Source organism: Canis aureus, chromosome 22 (assembly GCF_053574225.1).
Source record: "Canis aureus isolate CA01 chromosome 22, VMU_Caureus_v.1.0, whole genome shotgun sequence".
Taxonomy (NCBI): domain Eukaryota; kingdom Metazoa; phylum Chordata; class Mammalia; order Carnivora; family Canidae; genus Canis; species Canis aureus.
In genome coordinates, this window is record NC_135632.1 from 44,105,871 (window position 1) to 44,132,744 (window position 26,874).

General features: G+C 39.0%; 1 protein-coding gene and 1 long non-coding RNA gene across 3 annotated transcripts in view; one reads left to right on the top strand and one right to left on the bottom strand.

Annotated features, from left to right (window-relative positions):
* Positions 1-16,378, top strand: part of SCN11A (sodium voltage-gated channel alpha subunit 11) — a 91,585-nt gene extending 75,207 nt beyond the window's left edge. For both annotated transcript variants that reach the window (XM_077865742.1, XM_077865741.1), the window contains 3 exons: positions 4,689-4,789; positions 11,501-11,771; positions 14,720-16,378. In XM_077865742.1, coding sequence (XP_077721868.1) covers positions 4,689-4,789; positions 11,501-11,771; positions 14,720-15,750 — 1,403 coding nt within the window. In that variant the 3' untranslated portion in view covers positions 15,751-16,378. The remainder of the gene's footprint in view (positions 1-4,688; positions 4,790-11,500; positions 11,772-14,719) is intronic.
* Positions 1-26,874, bottom strand: part of LOC144294121 (uncharacterized) — a 64,251-nt gene that overhangs the window by 8,354 nt on the left and 29,023 nt on the right. The window lies entirely within an intron of this gene.

Here is a 26,874-nt window from a genome sequence, read left to right on the forward strand (position 1 = left end):
TGTTTTACTCACAGATATTTCAAAACATATCTCTTTTTAAAGATAATCACAATTCCATTATCACATCTAAAAAGTTTAACATGAATTCTCTAAATATGTCAAATCCCAGTCAATGTTCAAATTTCCTTGAGTCTTTCATTTTCTTAAAATATTTATTCATTCTTTGATCGACTGATATTCTTTTTAAGTCAGGGTTAAAATCAGGTCCTCCCATTTGACAGATTCCTTGTTCTCTGAAGTGACAAGATATTCCAGGGCTAAGTGATACCACTCTTATGCCAGATCAAGAATCAGCCATTTCTCTAAGGAGTTTTGTTTTTCTGAGGATGGGGTGGGGAGGTGGTATTTCAGGATCACAACCCAGAATGCTCATTGTCATTGCTTCAAGGCTTTTTCAGTGGACAGAGCTATGTCAAATTTAGGACTTCAAGGAAATGTATGTGGAAATATGAATACTGGTCATTCAAGTTCAGAACTACAAGGTTTTCACTTAACTTCTTCTCTAATAATAATCTGTATCTCTTCTCTTCCACATTGAGAAAACTGATTCTCGCGGGCATAGGAAATAATAGTATAAAAATTTTCTGTAATTAATCATTTTTGTTTTATCCCCCAACACACACATAGGACAGTCTCAGAATAATACTATTAATACAAACTATCATGATGAGTATAATTACTGAAGACACTTCTATCTGCCAGGCATCCTGAAGCAATCTTAACTTCTAGGGCTGCTTTTTTTTTTTCACAATTTTTTTTACTGTGGTACAATATACATAACATAAAATATACCACCTTAGCCATTTTTCGTGTACAGTTCCGTGATATTAAATACATCCATAATGTTGTGTAACCATTACCAACATCCATCCTCATAACTCTTTTCATCTTGTAAAACTGAAACTCTACACCTATTAGGCAATAATTTCCCATTCCCCTTTCCCTGGCCCTCAGCAGCCACCATTCTATTTCTTTTGCTATAAATTTGACTGTTCTAAGTACCTCATATAAGTGGAATCGTACAGTATTTGTCTTTTGTGATTGAGTTATATCACTTAGCATAATGTCCTCAAGGCTCATCCATGTTGTAGCATATTTCAGAATTTCCTTCCTTTTTAAGGCTGAATAATATTCCATTATATGTAATATACCACACTTTGCTCATACATTTATCTGTTGATGGACATTTGGGTTGATTCCACATTTTAGCTATTATGAAAAGCTGCTATGAACATAAGTATGCAAATATCTCTTTGAAACCCTGATATCCAGAGGTGGAATTGCTGGATCATATGGTAATAATATATTTTAATTTTTTTGAGGAATCACTGTACTCTTTTCCACAGAAGTTGCCATTTTACGTTCTACCAACAGTGTAATTCTAATTTCTCTTCATGTTGACCAATGTTTGCATTCTCTTTTTTTGATAGTAGCCATCCTAATGAGTATGGTGGTATATCACTGTGGTTTTTATTGGTATTTCCCTAATGACTATTGATGCTGAGTGTTTTTTCATGTGCTTGTTGGCTATTTGCATATCTTCTTTAGAGAGATGTCTACTGAAGTCCTTTGCCAATCAGATTGTTTATTTACTTATTTATTTAATTTGAGTATAACTGACACATATTACGTTACTTTCAGATATACACATAGTGATTTGGCAAGTTTATGTGTTATGCTATGCTCAGCACAAGTGTAGCTACCATCTGTCACTATACAACATTATTATAATATCACTGACTATATTCCTTATACTGTGCCTTTTGTTCCCTTGACTTGTTCATTCCATAACTGGAAGACTGTACCTCCCACTCCCCGGCAACCATTTAACATCCCCCACCTCCCTCCTCTCTGGCAATCATCTGTTGTTCTCTGTATTTAAAGATCTGGTTCTGCTTTTTGTTTGTTTATTCATTTGTTTTTTAGATTCCACATATGAGTGAAATCATATGGTATTTTTTTTCTTATTTCTCTTAGCATAATACCATCTAGGTCCATCCATGTCACAAATTCAGTCTTTTTTATGGTTGCATAATGTTCCTCTGTGTGTACCATATCTTCTTTATTCATTCATCCATCAATGGACCCTTAGGTTTCTTTCATGTCTTGGCTATGATAAATAATGCTAACAATAAACATAGGGGTGCATATATTTTTTCAAATTAGTGTTTTCATTTTATTTGGATATGTACCAAGTAGTAGAATTATTGGATCATATGATTTCTATTTTTCATTTTTTGAGGAACCTCCATACTGTTTTCCACAGTGACTGAATCATTTTGCATTCTCAACAGTACATGAGGGTTTCTTTTGTTCTCTCTTGTGTTTTTGATTTTAGCCATTCTGACAGGTGTGAGGTGATATCTCATTTCAGTTTTGATTTGCAGTTCCCTGATGTTTAATGATGTTGAGCACTTTTTCATGTGTCTATTGCTCATCTGTATGTCTACTTTGGAAAAATGTTTATTCAGGTACTCTTCTCATTTTTTAACTGGATTGTTGAGTTGTATAAGTTCTTTATATATTTTGGATATTTATCCCTTATTGGATATATCATTTGCATATATCTTCTCCCATTTAGTAGGTTGCCTTTTTTGTTTTGTTGATCATTTCCTTCTCTATGCATAAGCCTTTTATTTTGACGTAGTCCTGATAACTTTTTTTTTTTTTTTTGCTTTTATTTCCCTTGCCTCAGGAGACATATCTGGAAAAATGTTGACAAAATTCAGCACTCATTCACGATAAAACTATTAACAAAGTGGGTTTAGAGGGAACATACCTCAACATAATAAGGCCATGTTTGAAAAAGTCAAAGCTAACATTATATTCAGTGGGAAAAAATTGAGAGCTTTTCCTCTAAGATCAAAAACAAGTCAAGGATATCCACTCTACACTTTTATTCAACACAGTACTGCAGGTCCTAACCACAGCAATCAGACAAGAAGAGAAATGAATCACCCATATTGTTGAAGAAGTTACACTGTCACCAATTGCATATGACATGATACTACACATATAAAATCCTAAAGACTCCACCAAAAAACTACTAGAAGTAATAAATGAGCAAAGGTACAGGAAACAAAATTAATACCCAGAAATTGGTAGCATTCCTATACACTAATAATGAAATAGCAGAAAGAGAAACTAAAAAATTAGCTCCTTTTACAATTGCACTTAAAAGAAGAAAATACCTAGGGATAAATTTAACCAAAGTGGCAAAAGACCTATACTCTGAAAACCATAAAACATTGATGAAGCAAGAATCTACAATGGGTCTCTTCAATAAATGGTGCTAGGAAAACTGGAAAACTACATGTAAAAGAATGAAACTGAACTACTTTCTAACAACACATGTGAAAATAAACTCAAAATGGATTAAAGACCCTCACATTTATGTGAGACCCATTTTAATATTTTCATGAAGTCCAGTTTGTCTGTTTTTTTTGTTGTTGTTGTTGTTGTTATCTGTGCCTTTGGTGTCATATGCAAGAAATCATTGCCAGATATAGTGTTGTAAAGCTTTTGCCCTATGTTTTCTTCTAAGAATTTTGTTGTTTTAGATCTTAAATTTATGTCTTTAATTTATTTCGAGCTATTTTTGTGTATGGTGTTAAGTAAGGACTTAACTTTATTCTTTTGCATGTGGGTATCCAGTTTCCCCAGCATCATTGTCAAAAAGACTGTCATAGGACTGTATATTTTTGGACCCTACTGATAGTGGTGCAAATTCAAATCCCACACTGTATCAAGGCAGGCCTGGATTCACAAACTGTCAGGGAAGACTGGGTTTTTACCCGTAGTCCAGACTAAGATAATTTCCTACTTGTCTTGCATTGCCTACTGACAGATTCTGTTTGCTTCTTCACCCTTTTATTGGCAGCACTTGACAAGTCTCAGATTCATGCAGGGACCTTGGCATAAGCCCACAGTCTTTTTCCCATTACTCTCTTGTAGTTATTAAAGCCCAAGATTCTAGTTTTTACAGAGATTGAAGTATGCTCTTAGGCCAACAGTGGCTTCAGGCTAGTTTACTACTCTTTTTGATCACTATTGATTTTCAGACCCCAGAAATGTTCCTTACTTTTGCAAGTTACCTATACATTTTAAAAAGAATTCTGTTCTAATTTACTCAGCATTTCTTGATATTTTAATTTCCAGAAATGAAAATTCTGGTTCATACTTCTATTCATTCTTGCTCAATGGTGAAAACATTTAAAGCTCTCTAGTTTTGTTTTGTTTTCCTGAGAATGGGTCTGGAAAATTTTATGAGATTTTATTAGTGATTATGCACTTATTCATTTATTTAGGAGAATTTTAATTGCCACTTGATGAGATTTTGTTTGTTTAAATTTTTGTTACTAGTATCTATTTTGCTTGCATTGTGATTTGAGGTAAGCAACCTGAAATATACTCAATTTTTGTAAAGATTTGGTGCATGTTTGGAAAAAGTATGTAATTTTGTTCATATTCTATAAAGATACACCTGATAAAAGTAACATTTTTTCCTATTCCTTAATTTAAATGTTGTTTCAGCCCTCCCGCAGAGTCCAGCCTCTTTTATTTCCCATTGGAATTTTAGGGATTGTGATAGAATGTAATATAACTTTGAAACTACTTCTGAAAACTCAGAACTTGTTTCTAAAAAAACTGTTAAAGATAATTAGCTCTCATTTTCTCTGTATACTTAGGTGGTGAAGACATTTTTATGACTGAAGAACAGAAGAAATACTATAATGCAATGAAAAAATTAGGATCCAAAAAACCTCAAAAGCCCATTCCAAGGCCTCTGGTGAGAGCAATTGATTCATTCTAAATACATAGATCCATTAAGTGGTCTTGAGCTCAGATGTCTGCAGTGCTGTTCTCCTTTAATTTTTTTTAAGTTTATAGGCATTATCTAAAAATTCAACAAAGACTCAGATACAGTGGTGTCCAGCTCAAGTCCTTAGGAAAATTGGACATTCAAATTCAATAATAAGAACTTGAGGACAGCCTAGGTGGCTCAGTGGTTTAGTGCTGCCTTCAGCCCAGGGCGTGATCCTGGAGACGCAGGATTGAGTCCCACGTCAGGGTCCCTTCATGGAGCCTGTTTCTCCCTCTGCTTGTGTCTCTGCCTCTCTCTCTCTCTCTCTGTGTCTCTCATGAATAAATAAATAAATAAAATATTTAAAAAAAGGAACTTGAGCAACAACTTTCATTTGATTTTTAGTGAGCACACAATAGGTGCTTAGTGTAACTCATTGCAATGATGTAAACTTAGTAGTTTAAATCTTTTTTAAAAATTTAAATTCCAACATAGTTACATACAGAATTATATTAGTTTCAGGTATACAATACAGTGACTCAACACTTCCATACATAACTCAGTGCTCATCACAAGTGCACTCCTTAATCCCCCCACCCAACTCCCCTCTGGTAACCATCAGTTCTCTATAGTTGAGTCTGTCTCTTGGTTTGCCTCTCTTTCTTTTATCCCCCTTTGTTCATTTGTTTTGTTTCTTAAATTCCACATCTGAGTGAAATCATATGGTATTTGTTCTTCTCTGACTTATGTCACCTAGCATTATTCTCTCTAGCACCGCCCATGTCATTGCAAATGGCAAAACTTCATTCTTTTTTATGGCTGAATAATATTCCATTGTATATACACCACATCTTCTTTACCCAATTTATCAGTTAATGGGCACCTGGACTGTTTCTATAATTTGGCTATTATAGAAAATGCTGCTATAAATATTGGGGTGAATCCCTTTGAATTAGTATTTTTATATTATTTGAGTGAATAGTAGTATGATTGCTGGATCTTAGGGTAGTTCTATTTTTGAGTTTTTGAGGAAACTCCATACTGTTTCCTACCAGTTTATATTCCCACCAACAATGCATTAGGGTTCCTTTTTCTCCACATCCAATACCTCTTGTTTCTTATGTTGTTGCTTTTAGCCATTCTGACAGGTGTGAGGTGATATCTCATTATAGTTTTGACTAAAACTTGACCATTTAAAAATGTATTTATAATATATTTTTGCAGCCATTCCTGGTGTGAAGTCTAGGTCATGCATACTGGCTTCCACTTCACCAGTACTTATGATAAAATTTCTATATTGGGAGTTGACAAAATAAAGAGTCAGATAATAAATATTTCAGGCTTTGCAGTCCACATGATCTCTGCCACACTATTCAGCTCTGCCATGTAACAAAAAAGCAGCCATAGATAGTATAAAACAAATGTGCATGGCTATGTTCTAGTGCAACTTGATTTAGAAACTCTAAAACTTGGATTTCTTTAATTTTCACATGTCAAAATTTTATTTTTCTTTTGAGTTTTTTTCCCCAAACATTAAAAAACATAAAACCTATCCTGAGTTCACAGGCTATACAAAAACCAGTAGTGGGCCAGATCTGGCCTAAAGGTTATAGTTTGTTGACCCTTGCTCTCAATGAATCTTGCTTTTTCAGGTACTCCAGGGCTGCTTTGTGCTTGCAGTCTAATTGAGGAGCTGGAATTTGAGCACATCAGATTATAAGCTAATATGCTAAGAATAATTGATAGCTCTCACATGTGAGTTGGAAGGTTTTCAATTCAGGAAAGCGGTATGGAAGAGGGGTTTGATATCCAAAGCATGTAGAGGATTTAGAGATTTTCATTTGAACATGAGACCCAAAATTATCAAAGGTATGTTTAGTTTACTGCTATTCCCATGACTAAATAGAGCCTGGCTTAAAGTATATCCTCAGTAATTATTAGTTGAATGAAAGACTATGATTTAGGGTACACACAGAGTCTATTCCATTAGGATTAAATATTTGTATTGCACTAAAAATACCTGGGAATGTTAAGGCAAAGTGTTTAGAATTTATACAATGAAGAATTTTTTACTGAGAGGTTAATGATACAATTATATCTGGAGAGGTTCTTATTTGAACTTGAGCCAACAAAAAAGACAAAAAAAATTTTTATTTACATGTGCATGCTGTGTACCCACTGTCAATACCAGTTGGTCCTAGATTTGAGATTAACTAAAAGAATCATGAGACACAATAGCTTCCCACATATTTACCCATTTCTTTCAAAAAGAATATGAATCGAGCAAGGCAGCACATAGCCAAAGAGAGTTGCAATGACACAGCTGCAGTTTTGAGACCTCTCCATTGCACTGGGCATGCTAAACTGCAAGTGATGAGCTTCAGATAGGCATGGTCTACTTTACCCAAGGCAAGCTTCCACCTCCATGCTTTAACTATGTCTTATGGCATGTTCATCACATGTTCATTTGGGAATAGGTGTCATGCCATAGACATCCCTGTGTAGCTACAGCTTACCAGTCAGGGCTTCACAAGGAGCAATTCCAACAACCAGGTACCTCTGGCTGGTTAATATATCAGTTAATATATCACACTTACCTTAACTTCTGTATTCCAGAAAGTGGTGTTGCATGAGATAAATACATATTTCCAGATGTCCCTGAGTTTCAGTTAAGACTTTTAAATCAGCTGTTAGCCCTTAACTCACAACTTTATCTCCCCACAGACTTTTTTTTTTTTTCCCACAGACTTTTTTTTAATCTCTAAAATCTAAATACCATTTTTGACCTTTGGAACAAATGAACAGCAGTTGTACACGGGAGGGGGAATCTGGCTGTTTTAATCTAAGCTGTGATGCATTTTAATTCAACAGTAGAAAGGAATTTGGAATAATTTTTGATTCTTTCTGAACCATCCACACAGAGTGGCGTTATTACTGGTTTAAAAATGATACTGAGATGTAGAATCATTCCAAAGTGATATCAAATGCTTTTTGATATAATTAGGTAACTTATATTCTTGATCTCTTGTCTAAATATTAGGGTTAAACATTAGGCCTAGACCTACCCTGCCTCACTGTTATTCTTTTTTTTTTTTTTTAAAGATTTTATTTATTTTTTTATGAGAGACATAGAGAGAGAGGCAGAGACATAGGCAGAAGGAGAAGCAGACTCACTGTGGGGAGCCGGATGCAGGACTTGATCCCAGGATCCCCAGATCATGAATTGAGCCAGAGGCAGAGGCTCAACCACTAAGCCACCCAGGCACCTCATCATCGCTGTTATTCTTACCATTCACCGTGATTCCCTGGAGAGCACCTTTTCACCAAGTCCTTTCTGACTTCCCAGGTGATTTCTCACACAGCAAATGCAATGGACTTTCAAGTTTCTTCTCCAGACTCTTTGATAAAAGCTTGAATGATTCTCAGATAAAATTTGAAAGACACCAACTTGAATGTTGCATGGCTATGGGCCCTCAGATGCCCCACTATCCCCTTAAACTCAGGACTGATCTTATCCTTTCCCTCCAAAATGCCTTATTCTCTGTTCTCTGGCTGATTGAATGTGTCTATCAATCAGAAATGATAGCCCCAGCCTATCATTTTCCCATAGCCACCTCCATTCAAACACCTTCTGACTCCTGCATCTACTTCCATATTAGCTCTTAAACCTAAATGCTTACATCTCTCTCCACTGTTACCATCACAAACCAACATCATCTTACGCCTGATTACCATAACAGATACCTAGAGTTCTAAAAATGATTCTCAGGAGTTTATGAGTTTTCTAAATAAGTTAGTGGATGTATATTTGGATCACATGATAATATAATATAAAATACCTAATATGTACATATATTGTAAAACAATTTATAGTTTGTTTGGCATCGGATCCCACACCCAACTCCAAGCCCTGCTGCAGTTTCTACCCCAAAGCTTATCCCAAAGCTGCCTTATCCCCCAACAGAGGTGTCAGAAATTTACCCAACACATCTCCACGACTGAAAACTCACTATCTCTAAAGGCATCATTTCCTCTTCAGACAGTTCTGCTTATTAGAAAATTAGTTGGGATGTGGAGTTCAGATCTGTCTCCCAGTGGCTTCTAACCAGTAGTCCCACTTCTTCATTTTGGGCCCAAATAAGAGAATAGTGTCTAGAACAATGGTTCTCAAACGTTACAGCACATAATAAACAGCTGGGGAATTCTTTTTTAAGATTGTATTTATTTATTCATGAGAGACACAGAGAGAGAGGCAGAGACACAGTCAGAAGGAGAAGCAAGTTCCCCACAGGGAGCCTGATGCGGGACTTGAGCCCAGGACCCCGGGGATCATGACCTGAGCCAAAGGCAGATGCTCAAACACTGAGCCACCCAGGTGCCCCAGACACTAACCTCTTCTTGTTTGGAGGTCCCTGGGGTGGCATCAAGGCAGCAGTGATCTACTGTTGAAAGATTACTTAGAAAAAAACCATGCTATTTAAGCTTTTACTTCTTTCTTACTGGGGAGAGGAGAGACATGTTAGCAAAAGAAAGGGAAGGCCAAGGTGGAAGAACTTAGTTACTTTAAATTAGTCTCTTAATTCTAATAAACTGTATCCCAGTGTTTTGTGAAAAATGTGCAAATTACATTGCCAATCCAATCTGAAAAGAAGAACTATAAAGAATGGTAGAAATGCCAGTTTACTGGAGATGCATAAGTCCTGTCCCTGTTTTTAAAAAGTGGAAGGGGAATTTTTCATAATCAATACCACTGACTCAATGTTGGATTTTTAAAAGGTGTATAAACTATTTTCTAATATACGAGGCCCATAGACTTTTTTTGTGGACTTTTGGGTCATACCCGTGATGCAGCCACTGCCAGAGTGGTCTTGGTATGTTGACCTTGAGCATGAAGGCCTCAAGAGTGGCACCTGAATCTTTTTCAGTTGCTCCAGGTCTTTATAGAGTTTGTTTTCCAGACCATTAGCCAGAACCTGCATGTAATTTCCATATTTCATGTCACTCTGTTCCAGAAGCAGTCTGTAATCTTGTATTGGCTTGGATTCTGCATGATGGTAGTCATAAGCTACACTTCATCCTCAGTGACTCTCTTTGTGAATCAATGTTTATGTTCCTTAACCCCACATGAGAATATCTTTGTCCTACAACCTTACTGGCAATGATGGCAAAGGCTATTTTCAGCAGTCCAACAAATGTTGGTGTTGAGTATATAGATCAGAGAAATGCTGTTCATGTTGAATACCTGGTCTTCACTAAAATTTCAACAACCATTTTTAGAATATTTTTTATATGCCAAGCATTGGGAATGTGACTATGAATAAACTGTTGGTTAGAGGAGACACATCTATAAAGGAATAGTTCCTAATTAAGTTGTACTTGCTATGAGCGGGATGTGTTCAGAATGATGAGAGATCTCTGAGTGGGGAATTTACTAACCTAAAAATGACAAAGCACAAGTTGAATACTAAAGAATGAGTGGGAATTAGCTCCTTGGGGAAGTAAGATATTCCAAGCAGAGAAATCTGTTTCAGCAGTGGTACAGGTCACAAGGTAGTGTGTTTAGTGGGAGAATAGAACTCAAAGTGCAAAGTGAGAATGGGCAGGAGATGCAGGTTGAGGCCACATTCAGAGAAGGATTTTTGCCAAGTTGATAAACTTGAACTTTATTATAGAAGCAAAAGAGAAGTACTGAGTCATTTTGGTTGCTGGAGTAAAATTGTAAGATTTGTAAATTAGGTGAGCCCTGTTGATAATGATGTAAGTCAAAATAGGAACCCAGGAACCTGGCTTAGATCAGTGATAGAATCACTGGCTTAGTCACTGATAGAATCCAAACCTAATACCTACAATATTAGTATCTGAGTCTGTTTGAGAATAGTTTTCCACTAAGTAAAGAGAAATCCTAGGTTACACAGCTGTTAGATTACAGAAAATATAGTGAGACAATTGAGTAATTTAGATGCACTTTGTAGATTAGGTGTGCAAACTTGAGCTAGAACCTGTACCAGAACAATTAGCATGTACTTACTTTGTGAGCAGTAGGGCCATCTATGTACCAATCAATATGCAAGCTCACCATCAGTAATAAGATGAAATAATCAACTTTTCTATTTTTGTTTTTAGTAATCATTGCATTACAATCCCATTTATCTAGCCTTATTTTCAAGTGAACAAGATTTAGAAAATTGGCATTCAAGAACTGCTTGAATACAGAGATTTGGTTACGTATAAGGTCTGATTATTCTGAATTAACAAATGGAGGCTTAAGGATGTTAATTCCATTTTCTCCAACATAATTATGTGAGTAGGTATTCTTTGCATTAATATTACTGAAGCCTAAATAAAGAAACATGAAATGTAGAAACCAAAGGTCATCTTTTTATTATTAAATCCAACATGAGCTGTTTTATTTCAGCAAAACAACATCATACATCACATCAAAGTTATGTCATTTCCAAACTTTTTTTGTTTTAAAATGGAATTAAAGCTATAAGCCTGCAACTTAAAAACAGTCATGTAATTACATTTAAATGAAAATGTAAGTGCAAGAATTTGTTTAAAAAGGGTGTACATTTTTCAAGAAAACTCTTCAATTGTAAAAAAGGACAAATTCTGTTGTATGTGCCTTTTTTAATTTATGTGATTTCATTCTTCCAATGCAAAATGGTCTAAGGTTCCTTTTTTTTCCCCTCACAGAATAAATGCCAGGGTCTCATGTATGACCTAGTCACAAACCAAGTCTTTGACGTCATTATCATCATCCTCATTTTCCTCAACATGCTTAGCATGATGGCTGAATCAGAAAACCAGCTTGATACCACAAAATTCATCCTTGATCGTCTCAACCTGGCCTTTGTGGTCATCTTTACAATTGAGTGTCTCATCAAAATCTTTGCTTTGAGGCAATACTACTTCACCATTGGCTGGAATTTATTTGATTGTGTGATCGTGGTTCTTTCTATTGTTAGTAAGTAATATCAGAAGCCAGGGGAGCTTTAATCTGAGAGCTAGAAGTAAATCTTATCATTTGGAAGTATGTCCAAACTATCCACAAAGGAACAAATTAGGCTTACTGTGGTTTCTAAAAAAATAGACAGGTATACTGATGCCATTCTGTACTGGGAAGTTGCTAGGAGATACAGAGCAATTTTCATTCCCTTGACTGTTTACATGACTGAAGCAGAGAGTTAAAGAATTGTGTGGATCCATTTATTCAGTGAAGATAGACAAAATTAAGATGACCTTAAAGTATTTGTGGGGATTCTTGGGTATATCCAGGCAACTGAGTCAAAATTCTACCTTTCATGTGTAACTATAAGCTCTCATGAGCATCTTTTAGTTTTAAGGATTTGGTAATTAGTTCCCACGGTTTTCCTTAGTTCAAAATCCATGTGGATATCATATCACAATTAGTGTGCCCCTGTGACATTGCTAGGCCTTCTCTCACCTCCTATACAGGATTTCCATGGCCCAGGCTAGATTGGGCTTCCAAGAATATGTCATGAAGACAAGAAGTGCTTTCTCTTTATGCTGTATCCCATGTTAACTTAAACCACAGCATGAACTATGCTTGTCTCAACTGTTGGATCCCATTCACCAACCAGTCTTATTCTATAATCAGTATATTTTTCTTAACATAGGCAGGATTAACTATAAGATTTATGAAAAAAGAATAAAGGAAAAAAGGGTTGTTGACATATATCTTTTTATAATACACATACACATCAACTTTAAAATTAGATTCTTCATAGCTACCCATTCATAGCTACCCATAAGAGTTTACTCTCTGGGTTTTTGCAGTTTGCTTTTAACTACACTGATAATTTGACTTTTTATAATTGTGTGCAACCACCCAGGGGCTATTCTCATAGTTCAAAAAGCAAGGAAGACAATGAAAACTGGTTTCACAGTGGAAGCTTTTATACTATTTCAGAAAGAATGTGTTAAACAGATATGTGAGATCAAAATATTTTGGTTCCTATCACTACAGCAGCAATGCAGATATTTCCAAGAACAAGAAAATGGTACAGTTCATAGTCTGTTCTGGTTTCTAAGCCATGAAGTTTATGTAGATAAAGTTTAGCAATAGATCCTCCCACATGCCTCCAGGGAAATAGACCAGTAATCTTTATCACTTAATTCCAATCCCAAGTCCTGATGAAACTGAGAGCAACAATAAGGTCAGAAAATGATGGTAGAATGACTCTAACACAGCCCTTTGAGAACTTGAGGAGACCCTTCCTCCAAAATGCAGAGAGCAGCTCATTTATTCCACTACTTACTGAACTCCTTCTAGGCAGTGCCAGCCATCATGCAGATTGTGGAAATATCTCTTACTTCTGTCATTTGAACAACTGCTAGGCAATTGCAGTTACACAGCAGAGCACTGCATAACATTTTGCTCCAATGGATGCAAACATCTACACTTTGAGCCAAATTCTACTCACCAATGTTGGATAGCATTTTATATGGCTTTGCCAGTAGATCTGCCACCCAACACTAAACCCCTACACTTTCCCAAGCTCTTTCTTAAGCTTTCAGAGAAATACAAAATGAGTGTGAGTTGAAGTGAATCTTTCTGTAGGAGTTAGCCATGCAGTTTAAGTATTAAGACTTACTCTACCTTAAAGGGTCAAAAAAAAAAAAACATAGAGAAATTAACTGCACACCAAAACTCATGGTATACAGAAGAACTGAGTTCAGATAAAGGACAGATTACTGTAAACTCCATTAGTCAAAGAAATATTTGTAAAGGAGGTGGCCATAAAGGGTAGACCTCCTCTAGTTGTTACTAAGTTGGAACCTAATAAATTCCACATCTCACTAGCATTGGTTGCATAATTAACATACGCATTCAGCTTTGTTGGCACAATTGGGCAGTTGGTAAAATATATTATGAACAAGTTCTCTTTAGTCATTAGGGGATAGCAGATAATTTTGGCTGACCATTACCCCTAATTTCTTTGAGGAACCCCCAGAACAAAAGCAAGGTCATGTCTACACAAGACAAGCATGTTCCAACCATTCTATAATATTCAGGTCAAAATGTGAGTTGTTTCAAATCTTGTATCACTTCCTTGCCAAACAGCCAATAATAGAACAGGATAACATTTAGGTCAAATAATCAACTGTTTGCAAAAACCTCTGCTCAAGATGCTATTTTGGGGAGTGTCTACAACAATAGAAAGTATCTCCAATTTAGTCCCTTAAGCTTTTTGAGTGGACCTCAAGAGTCCTTCCTTGGGATGAGCATATGGTCAAATATGACAGCTCCATGGCAGCTCCACCCAGAGTCACAACACTGCCATCTTCCTCCAGCCCTATCCTGCTGTCCCTTATAGTAGGCTGTGTTCAAATTCTCTATACAAATAAGAACCTGCCTTTTTAAGGTGCTTTGAGGTTAGAAGTTCTACAGTTTCCACTGACAGCTCAGGCTCAAGCCAACCATCAGTATCAGAAATTTCTCCTTACTCTAATCTGTAGGACTCCATCCTTAATTTATCTGTTTTCCGTTCTATATATCCAATAAATATGGGAAACTATTATATTTGTTATTCCATGAGTGACTTTCAATACCCAACATAGATAATGTATTTCAAATGTATAAGTCATAAAATAGCTTTTCATAAACTGTATTCTCTTCCCTTTCCTTGGGTGTCTTCAATATTATAGACGTCTTATTTCATCTAAAGTCCCATTAAAGTTGTACAGTTCTTGAAAATTACTTTCCAGGTTAAGGTACAGATAGATATTTTTGCTGATATTGGTAAAGGAGGTTCTTAGTTTATGTAGTATATGAATTACAAAAAGTACTGATAAAAGTTGGTCCAGTTAGATTCCAAGGCAGGAGAGACAAGCTGCCTCTGGAAGCAGGGTACCTGCTGGAAATTAATCGCCCTATCTCCTTCTCCTAAGGTACAATGGTTTCTGCCTTGGAGAACCAGGAGCATATTCCTTTCCCTCCAACACTCTTCAGGATTGTCCGGTTGGCTCGCATTGGTCGAATCCTGAGACTTGTTCGGGCAGCACGAGGAATAAGGACTCTCCTTTTTGCTCTGATGATGTCCCTTCCCTCTCTATTCAATATCGGTCTTCTACTTTTTCTGGTTATGTTTATTTATGCCATTTTTGGTATGAACTGCTTTTGCAAAGTGAATGAGGAGTTTGGAATTGATGACATATTCAACTTCAAAACTTTTGTTGGCAGCATACTCTGTCTCTTCCAGATCACCACCTCAGCAGGCTGGGATGCCCTCCTTAGGCCCATGCTGCAATCAAAGGATTCATGCAACCCCAATTTAGACAGCCGCCACCTCCCTGCCATAGCCATCACCTACTTCGTCAGTTACATCATCATCTCCTTTCTCATTGTTGTCAACATGTACATTGCTGTGATTTTAGAGAACTTCAACACAGCCACAGAAGAAAGTGAGGACCCTTTGGGTGAAGATGACTTTGAGATATTCTATGAAGTCTGGGAAAAGTTTGACCCAGAAGCAACACAGTTCATCAAATATTCTGCCCTTTCTGACTTTGCTGATGCCCTTCCTGAACCTTTGCGTGTGGCAAAGCCAAATAAATTTCAATTTCTCATGATGGACTTGCCCATGGTGAGTGGAGATCGTCTTCACTGTTTGGATATTCTCTTCGCATTCACCACTAGGGTACTCGGTGACTCCAGTGGCCTGGACAACATGAAGGTCATGATGGAGGAGAAGTTCATGGAAGCCAACCCTTCCAAGAAGTTATATGAACCCATAGTCACCACCACCAAGAGGAAGGAAGAGGAAAGGTGTGCTGCTATTATTCAAAAGGCCTTTCGAAAATATAAGGTGAAGATGTCCACGTATGCCTTGGAAGATAGGCCTGGTTCACCACTCCACACACTCTGCAATGGAGACCTTTCTGGCTCTGGGGTGGCCGAGGGCAAGGTCCACTACGACTGAGACCCTACTTCCACTTTTTACCTCAGAGCCTCACAATCTGGCCTCTGATGTCTGAGCTCCAGGGGTCCATAGCTCAGTTTGTGAACAAGCAGTTGACTTCCTGAACTAGCCATTATATTTTTCTGCCTAAAAGAAGTGATATTTCAATGTTTATTTCAAATGATTCTTACAGGGATAGAAGATAAGTCTGCCTGACTATGAACCACTGGTACTGTTTTAGCAAGAAAGAAAACACTAGAAGGGCTGTAGAGGACACATCGATGTTAGGACTGAAACACAAATCAAATCATGTAAAAAAAAAAAAGAAACAAAAACATGTTAAAAATTTAGATGATGTTTTTCTATATTGTTTCTAGGCACACTGTTCAATACTTTTGTTCCATGTTTTCCCCAATGCAAATATGTTGCTTAAACACATAAAACTCTTTTGCATGCTGAGTAAAAATTCAAAAACTGCTAATAAATAAATAGCTTATTGCAGATATTTTTTTACCAACATTAGTATTTGGGGTTTATTTCTAATGAAAAAGCATGATCTTGACTTGTCAATTACCACCCTGTCTTTCACAATCTCTGTTCTGCACATTTGGAAAAAAATAAATAAATGAGACTTTCAATTTGCATTTCATTCAGGTGGTACACTAAAAAATCTCATTTGGTGGCTAAGTAGCCGCTCAAAAGTGGTGCTTTGCTTGGAATTAAGATGGGAGCCAGTCATATGCTGATAAGTGTATAACAATTGGATCTTTAGGAAAAAACAAAAAAAGCACCCCGATTTGTAACATGTACTGATTTCTGTGGTGAATACTCCCATCAGGACTGAGTTTAGGCTACCAACCTGATACTCCTGAATGTGGAGTTGGGAAGAGAGCCCAATCAACTCTTGTGAGCTGGCCCTACCTGGCTCCAGCACACCACTGGCTGGAGCCAATAAGAAAGACTCACTTAAAATATCTGTGGTGGGGATCCCTGGGTGGCCAGCGGTTTGGTGCCTGCCTTTGGCCCAGGGCGCGATCCTGGAGACCCGGGATCAAATCCCATGTCGGGCTCCCGATGCATGGAGCCTGCTTCTCCCTCTGCCTATGTCTCTGCCTCTCTCTCTCTCTCTCTGTGTGTGACTATCATAAAAAATAAAAAAATAAAAAAAATTAAATATCTGTGGTGGCTGGGGCATCTGGGTGGCTCAGTCAGTTAAGCATCTGCCTTCCACTCAGGTCATGATTCTGGGGTCCTGGGATCAAGCCCTACATTGGGCTCCCTGCTCAGCAGACAGCCTGCTTCCTCCTCTCCCTCTGCCTCTCCCTGGCTTGTTACTGTCACTCACTCACTCTCTCTCAAATAAATAAATAAATAAATAAATACATAAAGTCTTTAAAATATATATATATTTATATTATATATATATATATATATAGATAGATAGATAGATAGATAGATAGATAGATAGATAGATATAGATATAGTGGCCACCTTGGCTTGAGAGAGCACCTTATAAGCCACACCTGGACCCCAGTTAGGGAATCCAGAAAAGATATTGGTTAGCCAGCGATCTTAACTTGATGATCCCTGTAGTCAGTTCCGCTTGAATGTCTGTGTGAAATGCAGTCCAGAGAACAACTCAGGCCTATCAAAAGGCCCAGAACCTTCCTAAAAACTTGAGATGCCCAGAGACCAAATAAGACATCAGGCTTGGTAACAAGTTGCCCTAGAAGGTAGAGAACCTACATCATGATAACTGAGTCTGGAGGAAAACCCTCCACAAACCTATCCCACAGACAAGCTGGAGGGGCTGATGTGTCCAATCAGTAGCACAAGGTCTGAGGTCTGAGCCTCTGATCTGTTCCTCCTTGCCCAAGGGAAAGGGGCCATCACTGGGTGCTCTGGTGCAATGAAGCAGTGATTATTTTCAGTGTGTATTCATGTTCAGGGCTTGAATTTTATAGGTTTTGTAGGCAGCCTTATGCTCTGGAACATTGGTAAAATAGCAATACTATCATTATCTAATTATTATCAATATCTAATTTTTCCTTAGTGGTTGCTGTGCATTCGGCACTGGTTGAGCATTTATCATGAATAATCTCATGACCATAACTCTATGAGTGTGTGGTCACTCATCTAGTGAAGCCAGAGCTTCTGTACCATGCTGGGGAAGGGGAGTAGATGCTCCCAGAGCTGGGAAACCTTGAGGCAGGGCCACAAGGGCTACCCTGCAGGGCTGCAAGGGCCTTGTAGAAATCACCAGCTCCAAAGTCATGGCCAGTTCCACCTGAGGCACTGTGGATGACTGATGATTTCCCTAAAAGATGCCTCTGATTACAAACACTGGATGTTTTACAAACACTCGATGCTTACCAAGTTTTCTGAACAAGGTGGCTGGCCATCATTCCAGTAGGGATACCCTTTGCCTGGAAGTAGGGGAGGCTCTAGAAGGATATGGTCTTGCCCATCCTAGATACAGTTTAGGGGCCTGGGTGTGATGTGTTCTGTGCAGAAGCTTTACCTTTCCCCTACATGTCTGTCCATCCCCAGATGGTCCCTTTTCACCAAGGCTGGGTTCCTAAAGCCAGCTCTCTGGGACAGCACAGGATCTGCTTAGTTTTAGCAAGAGACTGAGCCACATTTGCTTCACTAGATGGCAGCAAATGCCCAACATGCTCTTTTCTGGGTGCTGCCCAGCAACTGTGTGTGAGCCTGGCACTCAAAGAGCCAGAGGGCTAAGGAAGAAAAGTCAAGGCAGGGAGTGGTGAATTATTTAAATCATAGATGGGTGCTCGAAAGCCCTCTCCCCTGAGGGGATCTAAGATACCCTAAAACACAGAGATGATAGTCTGAACTCCATCCTCCTGGGGTCACGCTGAATGTCCAGGGCAAACAGCCCTACCCAGCACAAGAAGTCAGCCGTCTTGTCTTCTGAGCCTTATTTCTAGGCAAATCAGCCCCTACTTAATTCAATCAACAGACGTGTTCCTGAGGGCCGGTGCCGTACCACCCTGTATAAACTGCTTACAACCAATGGCCCTTAATCTCAACAGCATATATATTGATTGGGAAAAGTATTAGGCAGCATTCATGTGAGAATAATACAATGCAACATAACAGGTTTGGTAAACCAGGGACACCCGCTCTGCTGAGAGTGTGACTGTAGGCAGTCTGGGAAGGCTTCATGAGAGACAATGGGGCACCCGAGATGAGATTGATAGATGTACAGGATTATGACAGGGGGAGCTTGTTCAGGAGGGTGCTTGAAGTGGAGGGGACAGCAGAGTGTAAGGAGTGTGTGGAGAAAGTGTAAGGAAGTACAGGCTATCCAACTGACCAATTGGGACTCAAGAGTATAGTTAGTGGAGCAGCTCCAACAGAATTTTAGAAATGGGCTGTTTTGTGGAGAGCCTTAGGTGCCAGTGAGGAGTTAGAACATATGTAGGTAATAGGGAGGGATTAAAGGTATTTGAAAGGGGGAGAAAAATTAATCAGACAGAGTGTGCAGGATGCAATACAATGGAAAGAGAGCAGAATACTGGTCCTGGAGCGGAAGAGGCACTGAGTGAGGAGAGAGGCAGGGCAATGCAGTGAGACCTAGGGATGCTTGTGTCAACTAACTGGCCATGGCGGAAGGGTTTAGAGAGAACCTTAGGATTTTTGTCATGGTGAGAAGGTAGATGGTAGTACAAGTTATGAAGTTAATGAATATAGGAGAGAAAAGGTTTATTTAGTTTCATGGCTATTACAGAGGAAAATTTTAAAATTTATTCAGTTTGGAACATTTTAAAGGTTTAAGATGCCAGCTCCAAGTGACAGTATCCAGCCAGGAACTTGAAGATACGACAGAAGCAGGGGTCCTCAGCACAGAAATGACATCTGAAACCCCAGGAGCAGATGAAATCCTGGGGAAATGGAGCATACCTAGATCTAGAAGGAGGCAGAAGACTTGTCCTAGGGGCATGCTTTCAGGGAGTAAAGATAAGGAGCAGAGACCATTCAGGGAAGGGTGTGGGGAGGCAGGTGAAGGTAAACATCACAACATGCAGTTTGGGCATGGAGCAGGCTTCCCGAGAAATTCACGGCTAACAAGATGAGTTACATGGTTCCACCTTTTCATCCCTTCCACCAAAAAGCAAGCAAGGAGCCAGGACACAGTGTGGTTGTGTTCCAGGAAAGGACCCCCCACTCCCTACTCTTGTACCTTTTTACTGAACCAGCATGAGAGCTCGCCTTATAAACAATCCAGGCTCAGAAGCCAGCTGTTCTGGGGAGCTGCCTTGGAATGTCAGCTACTAGTGCTCAGTGCCCTTGGGAAAGTTGAAATCCTGTATGGCTCTTCCTGCTCAAGGAGGGGGAGCTGCCAGTCCCAGATAGCTTGTTGCCTGGCAACCCAAGAGAGAAGCTCCGGGGTCATTCGCTGGGCAATCCTGTCCGTTGCTGCACAAGGAGTAATCATAGAGGCGGTGAGAAAACAGGTGCTAACATTTATTGAGCACTTACTCTGGACTGAGCTGCCACTTTACCAAGAATACCCCGCTTAATCTGCACCACAGCTTTATTAGACATAAACTACTTTTAATCTTCATTGTTCTGATGAGAAGATTGAGGCGTGTAGAGGAAGTAAGAGACTAGTTCAAAACCCAAGCAGCCTGGCCGCAGAGCTCAAGCTACCAACCACTGCACCACACTGGCCAGGCACCAAGGGACAGTGCGGCTGCAATCGAAAGAGAAGATGCAGTTTCCCTGTTCACGTTAGTCTGTGAACCTTTCACCATCCATCTCCTCTCCTCTGGAGATGAAACATAGTTTTGAAGTTCTTACATTGTAGAAGCATCCTGTACATGAGGAGATGGAGATGCTGTGCCCCCTCTGCAAATTCTACATCCTCAAGTTCTGTCAATGTACCCAATTCTCTAATATTTTTGACCTAGTTTCCATCTTTTTCCCATTCTTTTCCTCCTTCTCCAGGCAAACTCTGGTTAATCTACCTTTTCTAGCAGCTGGTGCCCGAGGTGGCAGGAGTGGACTCTCTTCTCTTTTTGGACGATCTATATAAGGTTATTAATGAAGGCTTCAAGTGCGCTAATGTGATAGTAGTGGTATGAGAGGTATGGTGGCCATGCCGATTCAGTTCTCCTTACTGTCCATCAGCCTCCCAACCCAGCCACCCAGAACGAGCGTACAGTCAAACTAAAATCACTGTGTCTGCTGAGCTGTTGCACCTTCAAGTGCCTTTACCTCCTTTAAGCTCTTTCTTATATTTTAAAATCACTTCCAGATCCAAATCACACTGATGGCTCATACTCTATTTTTTCCCAGCTTTATTGAGGTATAAAAATTGTATATATTTAAGGTGTACAACACAATGGTTTGATATATGTATACATTGTGAAATGATTACCACAATCAAGCTAATTCACACGTCCATCACCTCCGTTTCCTTTTTTTTGGCATGCTGAGAAAATGTAAGATCTACTCTCTTAGCAAATTTCTAGTATACAATATAGTATTATTAACTATAGTAAGATTTTATTCATTTATTTATGAGATACAGAGAGAGAGAGAGTCAGACACATAGGCAGAGGGAGAAGCAGGATCCTTGTGGGGAACCCAATGTGGCACTCGATCCCAGGACCCCGGGATCGAGCCAAAGGCAGATGCTCAACCACTGAGTCACCCAGGTGCCCCAACTATAATCACCTTGCTGTACATTCAATTCCCAGAACTTATTCATCTTACAACTGAATGTTTGTGCCCTTGAACCAGTATATCTGTTTCCCTTACTCCCCACTCCCACTCCTCCTGGTAATCACCTTTCTACTTTCTGGTTCTATGAGTTCGACATTTTTTTTAGATTTCATATATAAATGTGATCATGCAGTGTGTGTCTGGCTCATTACAGTTAGCATAATGCCCTCCAGTTTCTTCTATGTTGTCACAAATGGCAAGACTTCTTTTTTCATGGCTGCACGATATTCCACTACTATTCCAAATGATATTCCACTCACATTTTTAAGACCTGTTTATGTGTTGATGGACACAGGTTGTTTCCACATCTCGGTTATTGTGAATAATGCTGCAATGATCATTGAAGTACAGACACCTCCTTGAGATAGTAATTTCATTTCCTCCAGAAATGAGTTTGCTGGATTATATGATTAGTTCTATTTTTAATTTTTTGAGGAACTTCCATATTGTTTTCCATAATAGCCATACCAATTTATAATTCTCACCAACAGTATATAAGGGTTCCCTTAATGCCACACCTTTATTGACAGTTGTTATGTTTTATCTTTTTGATAATAGCCATTCTAACAGTTGTGAGGGGATATTTACAGTTTTGATTTGCAGTTCCCTGATTATCAGTGATATTGAGTTCCTTTCAATGTACCTGTTGGCTATTCGTATATCTTCTTTAGAAAAATATCTACTCAGTCCTTTGTGCATTTTTAAATTGGGTTATTTATTTATTTATTTATTTATTTATTGCTTTGAGTAGTATGAGTCCATTATATATTTTGGATAGTAACCCCATATCTGATATATGCTATGCATATATTTTCTTCCATTCCGTGCATTGCTTTTTCCTTCTGTTGATGGTTTTCTTTGATGTGCAGAAGGTTTTTAGTTTGATATAGTCCCATCTGTTTATTTTTGCTTTGTTGTGCTTTTGGTGTCATACCCAAAAAATCATTGTCAAGACCAATGTCAGAGAGATTTTCTTCTAAGAGTTTTATGGTGTTGGGTCTTACATCTTTGGTTTGGAAAATTTAATCCGTTTGCACTTAAAGTAATTATTGATAGGTAAGGACTTACCATTACAATTTTGTTCATTGTTTTCTACCTGCTTGTAGTTCCTTTCCTCCTCTCTTGTTTTTTTCCTTAATTATTTATTTTTCATAGTGGTATGCTTTAATTCCTTTCTTTTTATCTTTTGTATATCTACTGGAGATATTGTGTGTGTGTGTGTGTGTGTGTGTGTGTGTGTGGTTATTATCGTGAGTTTTACATAAAATGTCTTATAGCTATAATAGTCTGTTTAAAACTAACAAAAAACTTACATTCAATCATGTACAAAAACTCTATACCTTTAGTTCCCCTCTCTCCACATTTCATGATCTTGATGTCATACTTTACATCTTTTAATGTCGTGCATCCATTAACAAATTATTGTAGCCACATTATTTTTAATACTACTTACTTTTAACTTTTATACCAGAGATAAAATTGATGTATGCACCACCATTATAGTGTTAGAGTATTTTGAGTTTGACTGTATATTTACCTTTACCAGTGAGTTATATATTTTCATGTTTCCCTGTTAGCCCTTAGCATCTTTCATTTCAACCTGAGAACTCCATTTAGCATTTCTTATAGCAGGTCTAGTGATAAACTCCTCTAGCTTTTGGTTATTTGGGAATGCCTTTTTAAAAAAAATTTTATTGGAGTTCAATTTGCCAACCCAGTGCTCATCCCGCCAAGTGCTCCCCTCAATGCCCATCACCCAGTCACCCCAACCCCCTCCCATCTCCTCTTCCACTACCCCTTGTTCATTTCCCAGAGTTGGGTGTCTCTCATGTTTTGTCACCCTCACTGATATTTTCACTCATTTTCTCTCCTTTCCCTATTTTCCCTTTCACTAATTTTTATGTTCCCCAAATGAATGAGACCATATAATGTTTGTCCTTTTCCAATTGACTTATTGCACTCAGCATAATACCCTCCAGATCCCTCCATGTCGAAGCAAATGTGGGTATTTGTCGTTTCTAATGGGTGAGTAATATTCCATTGTACACACAGACCACAGCTTCTTTATCCATTCATCTTTCGATGGACACCAAGGCTCCTTCCACAGTTTGGCTATTGTGGACATTGCTGCTATAAACATTGGGGTGCAGGTGTCCTGATGTTTCACTGCATCTGTATCTTTGAGGTAAATCCCCAGCAGTGCAATTGCTGGGTCGTAGGGCAGGTCTATTTTTAACTCTTTGAGGAACCTCCACACAGTTTTCCAGAGTGGCTGCACCAGTTCACATTCCCACCAACAGTGCAAGAGGGTTCCCCTTTCTCCACATCTTTTCCAACATTTGTTGTTTCCTGCCTTGTTAATTTTCCCCATTCTCACTGGTGTGAGATATCACATGGTGGTATCTCATTGTGGTTTTGATTTGTATTTTATTTGGGAATGCCTTTATCTCTCCTTCATTTCTGAAGAATAGTTTTGCTGGATTTAGTATTCCTGGACTTCAGAATTAAAGACATTTGTTCTTAAAAGACATTGCCTTGGAGAAAGCATTTGAAAAACATATACCAAAGATATAAAGGACTTATATCTAGAATATACAAAGGGTTCTTACAATTCAATAAGAAGAAAAACAATCTAATAAAAAATGGGTAAACTATTTTAGACAGCTGATAAGAAAGTACATGAAAAGATGCTCAACATCATCAGTCATCAGGCAAATGCAAATTTAAATCTCAGTGAGGGATCCCTGGGTGGCTCAGCCATTTAGCGCCTGCCTTCCACCCAGGGTGTGATCCTGGAGTCCCGGGATCGAGTCCTGCGTGGACTTCCTGCGTGGAGCCTGCTTCTCCCTCTGCCTGTGTCTCTGCCTCTCAGTCTCTCTCTCTCCTCTCTCTCTCTGTCTCTCATGAATAAATAAAGTTAAAAAAATAAAATCTCAGTGAGACACCACCTCACATTTATTGAAATGGTGAAAAAAAAGAGAGAGAAAAGAAGGGGAAAAGTCTGCACCAAGTTTTGGTGAGGATGTAGAGCAACTGGAACTGTCATACATTGCTGGTAGGAGTGGAAAGTAGTGCACACACTTTGGAAAATAGCTTGGTTATTTCTCAGGAAGTTAAACATTACTTTATAACACAACCAGGTATTCCAGTCTTGGAAATTTACCCAATAGAAATTAAGGCATATATCCATACAAAGATTTGTTTACATATATTAATAGTTGCTTTATTCTTAATAGCCCCAAACAACTGCAAACAAGTCAATTAACAGGTGAATGGATAAATAAATCATGGCATAGCCATCCAAGGCTACATTACCTGGTACAAAGGAGTGAACTATTTATACAAGTGAGGACATAAATGATGCTTGCCTGAAAGAATTATTCTAAGTGAAATAAACTGGATAAAAACAGATAGGCACTGTATGTTTCCATTTATATGAAACTCTAAGAAATGTAAACAGAACGATGGTGACAGAAAGTAAATCAGTGGTGACCTGGGGATAGGGGAAGGAAGGGTTGGTAAAAGGGTGGACAAAGGTGCATGAGGAAACTTTTGGGAATAATAGATATGTTCACAATCTTGATTGTGGTGTTGGTTTTATAAGCAAATAATACATATCAAAGTTTATCAACTTGTACACTTTAAAAATGTGCAATTCACGGTATGTCAATTACACGTCAATAAGTCTGCTTTAAAAAAAAAACACACAGCTCTTGAATTTTTCAGATCTAAATGGAAATAAATCTCCATAAGCCTCTGGATCTTTATTTTAGCACTAAAGCCTAAAGGGAGTGGCTGCTGCTGTTCCAGGGATGGCTGTTAAGCCTTGGCACCTGCACATCAAAGGTGACACCCTGCCTGGCGGGGGGAAGGAGTGGCTGCATCAATATGTGGAAACCTTAACTCCCTCATTAAGAAATGACAATGCTCAAAAAACTTTCAGATATCATCTTGACCATACTGTGTATGGATAAGAAAACTGTGGCCCTGAGATTGGTAGTGATCCAACCTAAGGTCCATGATTGATGGTGGGACAGGTTTAGGGATGAAAATGGTGGGTGAGCATGGTCAAGGGAGAGTGGGATGCTCCCTATGAGCAGTACTGAGTTACTTGTCTTTTCTCCGAGACTTCTGTAGTAGGCACCCTTTGCATACGCATGTCTGCTTGAGGGCTGTTGGGTGGGTACTTAGCTCTCATCCTCTCTTCCTCCCCTAGAGTTAATGAGAACCGGTTGGCCACTGAACTCTGTATCCTGGTCTGCATTCTCTCCTAGGGCCTCACTCTTCTCCCTCTCAGGGGAGGGCTCCATACTGCAGGATGGAGCTCATTCTGAGGATGAGCTTTCTGCTCCCCAGACACTGCCCCAAGAGGCAGGAAATGCCAGGCACTTTCCTTCTCCCTACAGACCTTGTGAGCTCATTCTGGTAAAAATTTAATGCCTAAAAGTCAATTACACTTAAGAATGCTCTGATGAGCCCCACAGCAGCATATTCTCAGAGCCGCTGGGGCCTGCAGCTGCCTTCCCGCTCCATCTACACAATGCTGAGAAAACCTCCCTGCCCTTCCTCACAATGCAGCAGGGTCCTGACCTCTGCTTTGCCACCAACTTGCTATGTGACCTTGAGCAAGGCCCATCCCCTCCGTTGGCTTAATTTGACATGAGTTAAAAGGAAGGACTGCCTCGGTTGTTCTCTGAGGTGTGTGCTCACCTGATCATTCTCACAGTCCCCCATCACAGTCATCCATCACTGGATGAGCAGAGCAAGAACAGGAGGACACATCAGGTTAGAGATCTGGAAGGAAATAGCCAGCAGCAGAAATGCCAAAAAACAGAAGTGTTGGAAAAGAGGAAGAGATTCTGGATGGGTTTCTGTTCTTTTAGAGGGTAAATATATTATAATTAACATGCAGAGATTTATGCAAAGCACAGTCCAGGTTACAGTGGCCTGGCCACCTTTTCTGTATGGCATTCAACTCCCTGTGCCATTCCAAACATCTCATCAGCTGGCCCCAGATGTGCCACAGCTGGCTTCAGTCATGGGCTACATGTCTCAGGTCGGCTCCAGGGTCTGGGTCTTCTTACGCAGGCCATGATGATAAATTTACCTCTAATCTGCCCACTCATTACTTCCTGTTTGTGCCCTGCCATCCCTCAGCTGGTCTTTGAATGATACTGGTGGTTCCTGCCTCCACATCCCCTAATCCCCTCCACTAGAATGCTCTCCCCTTCTTGTTCCCTTCCAAAGCAGCTCTGAGTTCCACTTCAGGAAACTTCTCTGCCTGACTTTACTCCAAGATACCTTAGAAGATTCCTATCCTTAAATTCTGCATATGCCATCATTACACAGGGAACAGCTCGGACGCGATGTGGAGGAGGCTCTGTCTAGAAAAGG